At 27.5% G+C, this 6,000-nt stretch overlaps 2 protein-coding genes and 1 long non-coding RNA gene across 3 annotated transcripts; 2 read left to right on the top strand and 1 right to left on the bottom strand.

Moving 5' to 3' along the window:
• Nucleotides 1-632: 632 nt before the first annotated feature.
• On the top strand, nucleotides 633-1,740 carry LOC122519251. Its single transcript, XR_006304276.1, has 2 exons — nucleotides 633-1,186; nucleotides 1,573-1,740. It is a non-coding gene; the product is annotated as an uncharacterized LOC122519251 (long non-coding RNA).
• A 43-nt stretch (nucleotides 1,741-1,783) lies between these two features.
• Nucleotides 1,784-2,606, top strand: LOC122519415 (pyroglutamyl-peptidase 1). Its single transcript, XM_043638823.1, has 2 exons — nucleotides 1,784-2,011; nucleotides 2,091-2,606. Exons 1-2 carry the CDS (start codon nucleotides 1,784-1,786, stop codon nucleotides 2,478-2,480), a joined length of 618 nt encoding a protein of 205 aa, XP_043494758.1. The 3' UTR covers nucleotides 2,481-2,606.
• LOC122519247 (integrator complex subunit 14) lies at nucleotides 2,605-4,923 on the bottom strand. The gene is made up of 7 exons (XM_043638589.1): nucleotides 4,826-4,923; nucleotides 4,425-4,669; nucleotides 4,011-4,335; nucleotides 3,708-3,919; nucleotides 3,322-3,579; nucleotides 2,923-3,252; nucleotides 2,605-2,850 (listed from the first exon to the last, which is right to left on the bottom strand). Exons 2-7 carry the CDS (start codon nucleotides 4,602-4,604, stop codon nucleotides 2,623-2,625), a joined length of 1,533 nt encoding a protein of 510 aa, XP_043494524.1. The 5' UTR covers nucleotides 4,605-4,669; nucleotides 4,826-4,923; the 3' UTR covers nucleotides 2,605-2,622.
• Between the last annotated feature and the right edge of the window lie 1,077 nt (nucleotides 4,924-6,000).

Raw genomic sequence — 6,000 nt, 5'->3', positions numbered from 1 at the left:
GTTCCCTTTTTTATCTACCCAGATTCATCTTAGTTACTAATCTGACGACCAGTGGGCGATAGAAGATACTTGAAGCGATGACGATACAATACTATCAAAAAACCGTGGAGATTTTCTTCTATTTGAACATCTTAAATGATTACTTTTTAAAATATATGTATAATGCATTTCTGAAGGCACACACATGTTTATGCACTAAAAATTAAAAATAATTATTTAAAATTCTCTATTACACACACAATATATAAATATACTATATTTACTATCTATATTATCAAAGAATGCAGTATTTTTTGAAAGTGTTGTATCGTCATTGCTTCAAGTATCTTCTATCGCCCACTGGTCGGCAGGTTAGTAACAAGATGAATCTGGGTAGATAAAAATCATCTTAGTTACTAACCTGACGACCAGTGGGCGATAGAAGATACTTGCGATGACGATACATACTATCAAAAAACCGTGGAGATTTTCTTCTATTTGAACATCTTAAATGATTACTTTAAAACTCTATGTATAATGCATTCTGAAGGCACACACATGTTTATGCACTAAAAAATTAAAAATAATTATTAAAATTCTCTATTACACACAATATATAAATATACTATATTTACTATCATATATTATCAAAGAATGCAGTATTTTTTGAAAGTGTTGTATCGTCATTGCTTCAAGTATCTTCTATCGCCCACTGGTCGGCAGGTTAGTAACTAAGATGAATCTGGGTAGATAAAAAAGGAGACTTGTGAGCTTCTGTGAATTTCTGTATTCTTTGCTCGAACATAACAGTTTAAATGACACAACTGATCAAAGAATATCATGGTTGATGATATCTGATTGGGCACTAATTTATTCACGAAATTGATGACATTTCAAATATAACATTAAAAGAAAAAATAATTCATATTATAGCTAGATTTATATATATTAATTATTATTTTTAAAGAAAGCATAGAGCATGTAACAAGTGTCTAAAATTAAGAAAACAAATAATTTAATCATAAAAAAAGTAAATTGATTATTCTGGTTGGGAGGGATTAAGATGGAGCAGTATATAGTGTTTGTTAAAATGAGTTAGGTTAATTCTATACCCATATAGTCAAAGATGTGAAAAAGCTGTATAATAATTGAAAAAGAAAAAAAATTCGATAGAAAATAAAAACTGGAGAAGTTACTATTATAGAATGTAAGTGAAATAATAGCGGATAAGTAAGAACAAAAAAAATACTTAAGATTAAAGAAGCAAATTAATGTAAAACATGTTTTATACTCTAGTTCTTAAAGACATATTACGCTATATGTAATATTTCATAGTTTCTTAAAACAAAATATACAATTTCTTAATTCTTATTATTAATAATAGCTTTTATATCTTAATTCAAATAATGAGTTTGCATCTATAACCATTCCTATCTTTCTAAAAAAACAATAGATGAAATAAACATTCTTAATATAATTTAGATAAGACCAGGATATGGCTACCTAATATAGCATATTTTCTAAGTTGCTTTAATTATTTTTTATTTCATTTAAATTGTTTATTAAAAATTGTAAAAATTTATATCTTTGTAGGAATGCAATTTTACTTTGATTGGTTGACATAAAAGAAGATACTCATTGGACCTACCAACGTGGTATTTAAATATGACATGAATTATCATTTTGTAAACATTTGACAATACTGTTATGTAAAGTATATACATGTATATACTAATAATAAATGAGTATTAAAAATTTGAAGAAGTCATTGAGTGAAAATTTATAAAATTTAGTAGTCATAAAAATGCGTGAAAATCAAATAAGTATAAATGGAAAAACGATATTGATAACTGGATTTGGACCATTTGGTAAACATATTGTTAACGCAAGTTGGGAAGCTGTGAAAGAATTGTCTAAACTGTGGCCGCAATCAAAATTATGTAACATTCAACTAATAACAAAACAGATACCTGTATCTTACCAATACGTGTCTACAGAAATATCCAAATTATGGGAAGAATATGATCCTATAGTACGTAGCTGTTTAATTCATGAATTAAATAATAATTAAATTAGTAAACGTAATAATTAATTGGTACTGTTTTGTTTAGATTGTTATACACGTTGGTGTTTCTTACAAAGCAAGTTGCTTAACTATAGAACATATTGCTCACAATGCAGGCTACATAAAACCGGACATAGATGGTAAATGGCCCCATGAACTACAGGTCGTTTGTCGTGTTTTAGAAACTAACATAAATGTTAACAAACTTTGTGACAGTATTAATGAGAATTCAAAGGAAAGTGGATGCACTGCTTGCGTTTCCCATGATGCTGGAAGATATTTGTGCGAATACATATTTTATCAATCATTGAATATTAAAACGCACAAAACATTATTCGTTCATGTTCCTGATCTTAATGTATATTCTAGCCTGCAAACTGCCAAGGGTTTATACGATATCATATATTTTCTTGTTAAAACTTTAAACGATGATTAAAAACATAATGAACGTTATAGTAAAAAATATAAAATTTTACTATTATCTTATAAAAAAACCATTGATATTTAATATCTGTCATTTTTAACCTTAACATTTACTATAAATATATAAATTGCAAGTGTATGGTTTAGTCACTTTATTATGAACCATCCTGATGAAATTTCGTTCGTGTAGGTGGAATATTAAATCTGAGTTCATGAAATTCAGGTTTCCGTAACATTGTAGCGACATGTCCTAACTGTATCGTGCAATCTGGATTTAAATTAGATGGTAACAACGTACACTCTCTTTCCAGTATACACGCTAAGCCTTCTAATAATTCTACAAAACCCATAGAAGCTGCTGCTCTTCGTAACCTATTTACTTCCTATTAAGAAAAAAGAAATCAAAATTGTTCAAATGTTAACAAAAAATTCAATAGACGATACCTTAAACATACCTTGTAAAAATTTTGCGTCTTCTCTGGCAAGTTTCTAGCGTGTCTTAAAATTTTTTGAATATCCGATTGTAACCCTACTTGTCGAATCCACGAAGGTGCATTTTGTGTATAACTTCTTTTCTCTGTAGGTCTAACAGGAAAAGAAACTTGCGCTCCTTGAGCTGTGTCAATTGGACCTAAATTATTGAAATTACCTAACCATGGTATGATATCAACTCCTGGTTCTAGAACTGTTAACATTAAATTAGATTTCTTTTTTGTATCTGCCCATGAATAAATAAAGCCGAACCATTCATTATTCAATAAACATAGAGCTGCCATATTTTCTACCTACAAATAATTATCTTAATTAAATACTTTTCTATAAGACTAATATAATACGTAGTGATAATAAAGAACCTTCAGAGCTCCATGAAGTAATACACAAAAAGATGGCGTTTTTCCATCATCGCCATTCTCATCCGTATCATCAGATTCCTCTTCCAATGACACCCCTTGCATATTTGCATTTTTTTCAGTGGGCAATGGCAAAACTAAATGTCTGGAAATAGCATTTGGACTACCAACATCTGTCACTAATATAAATCCACAAATTTCAATATTCTTCGATACCATTAAACCAGATATCAATTCAAAATCTTTTTTTTTTGTATATGGCTAAAAAAAAAAATATATATATATATATATGTATATAAACTGTATGTAATGAAAAGTTTTAATTGAAGATAATAATATAATTGTATAATATTATTAATTATCGTAAAAATTATTAACAAAAAAATTACCATGGGAGGTGGAGATAGAAGAATACGCGAACCCAAATAGCCACACTTTAAATAGCCTTGGAAAGACACATAATTTGTCTCCGCTAATTTCTGAAAACATACTGCGACAGAATGCTTTGTGAGAGGAGAGTCTGGGACTAAAATTATACTATCGCATCCAGCTAAATCAATTAGGCGCTGATAAAGAGGTAAACCTACAGCTAAGCTTGGATCTAAAATATAAATATATTAATAAGAAAAATATATATTTAATATAAATCTAATATAAAATATATATATATATATCGCGTAAATAAATATTACCTTGAGTCGGTGCAATACAAACGACGCTTAATTTTCCTGGATATGGAAAAGGTAATGGAAACGGATTCATATCTCTCGTCATATTTAAAGAATTTAATGAATCTCCCAAAGACATTGGTCCAATTCCAGGATTACCATCTGTAATTAAAACAACTTGACAAGCCGTAGTATTGCCCCATTCTGCCATAATTGCATTATTGACGCCATGTAAAGCTGTTTTGATGCAAGTCTTGTCGCATTCTTCTCTATTTTGTAATTTTGCACGTATGCTATCATAGTCACGAGTAAATGGACATAATACTTCATAAAGCGATGAAAATAATACCTGAAATAAAATTCTGTTATAAAAAATTTAATAATCTTTTAAATTTAAAAAATGTAAACAAATAAAATAATATATTTATTAATTTTTACCAGGGAAACAAATTCCAATTTGGAATTAGTTTGTAAGTAATGTAGCAAAGCATTTATTCCATGAATTGCTAAATGATGTCTTGTTAATTGTTCACTTTGAGAACTATCATTTCCCGCAGATCCAACCGTTGCAAGACGTCTCATCGAAAGAGATACGTCTAATGCTATGACTGTTGGCATTTTACAAGATTCATTTAAATACTTCAATTAAAATATATTTAGTATTTTTATATTATCCTTTTAACCTATTGAATTGAAGAACATAATTATTATTTTGTTTTTATAGGTTAAGTGTACAAAGTATCTATAAATGCAGATGCATCAAATTTAATAACACTTATCTCACATATAATTTTTTAAATAAACAATTAATTTTTTCGTAGTATATTAAATAAACTTACGTATATCGTTTGATTAAGAAGAAAAAATGACTAAAAGAATAAAACAATTCCTACGTTCGAACCAAGTGTATTCGCCGTGTTATATCTCACGTGTTAATAACAATAACATTTCAATAATATTCGCTAAATTAAACATGAAATAGAGGTTTATATACTCTCATAAAAAAAAATCCTAAGATAAAAATTAATTAAAAATATTTAATATAATTATTTATCAATATAAATTAATCGTTTAATAATAATAATCATTTATTTCTATTTACCATGTTGAACAGAAATAGACATAGGACTCTAAAATTAGTTGCAAACGCATTTCGAATTCACGAAAGAAATAAAAATAATGTAATTCATGTAAAATGTTATAAATCGTTCAATCTAATGATTCAACAATTTTTAGAAGAAACTTGGAAGAATAACATGCACGTTAAACAAACTTTATCTAATACATTTCAACAAAATTTAGTGAATGCTACTACAGATATTAAACAATATAATTCATCTTTGACAGATTTAAACAAAAGTGAAAAAAAAGAAACTTTAAATGCGTTAATAAAATCCATGTATCATCAGCCTGTACATTTATTGATCAATGAAATAAATGATATTGATGCTAAGTTTTGTAATCTTTTGGAGGCTATGTCTCATTATGATATTTTTAGATCATTGATATTTTTCAATAAAATAATACATTCTAAAATAATAAAATTAAATTTTTATAATAAAGCCATCGAATCGTTAAAAACAGGAATAACTAATAATATTTTTAATAAAGATGAAATTATATTTTGTCTTTATTTCTTCGGTTTGAGAAAAGATAAGAATGCAACAAAGGATGTTAGAGCCTTTTGTAAATATCTCAAATTCGATGATTTGTCCTTATTTGAAAAATGCATTGTGTCTGAGACGTTGTTTAAATGTGGAATTAAATTATTACCGAAACAAATTAAAAATTTAGAGAATTTGATAGAAAGCGAAGCTAAATTTCTGGTTAATAATTTGAATCTTTTGGTACCTTTGTGCAAAGTTTTACGACTTGCTGGAAATTCCAAAGATTTTTGTCCGAATAATTTAAACAAAGAAATAATTAACTATACTAAAAAATATAACATAATATCAGCAATTCATATTTTAAAATTATATTCCAATATGTACTTTTCGGAACCCAAAGTATTAAA

Source organism: Polistes fuscatus, unplaced genomic scaffold (genome assembly GCF_010416935.1).
Source record: "Polistes fuscatus isolate 324 unplaced genomic scaffold, CU_Pfus_HIC Scaffold3, whole genome shotgun sequence".
Taxonomy (NCBI): domain Eukaryota; kingdom Metazoa; phylum Arthropoda; class Insecta; order Hymenoptera; family Vespidae; genus Polistes; species Polistes fuscatus.
The sequence above is the reverse complement of the archived record's forward strand: the minus strand, read 5'-3'. Positions and strand labels throughout refer to the sequence as shown.

Bases quoted from the DNA above. Each gene is read 5' to 3' on its own strand.
- LOC122519415 (XM_043638823.1), top strand. From the start codon at position 1,784: ATGCGTGAAAATCAAATAAGTATAAATGGAAAAACGATATTGATAACT. The intron at 2,012-2,090 runs GTACGTAGCTGT...TGTTTTGTTTAG, and splicing joins GGGAAGAATATGATCCTATA to ATTGTTATACACGTTGGTGT.
- LOC122519247 (XM_043638589.1), bottom strand. From the start codon at position 4,604: ATGCCAACAGTCATAGCATTAGACGTATCTCTTTCGATGAGACGTCTT. The intron at 3,920-4,010 runs GTAATATTTATT...TTTATATTTTAG, and splicing joins TTGTATTGCACCGACTCAAG to ATCCAAGCTTAGCTGTAGGT. The intron at 3,253-3,321 runs GTTCTTTATTAT...AATTATTTGTAG, and splicing joins TACTTCATGGAGCTCTGAAG to GTAGAAAATATGGCAGCTCT.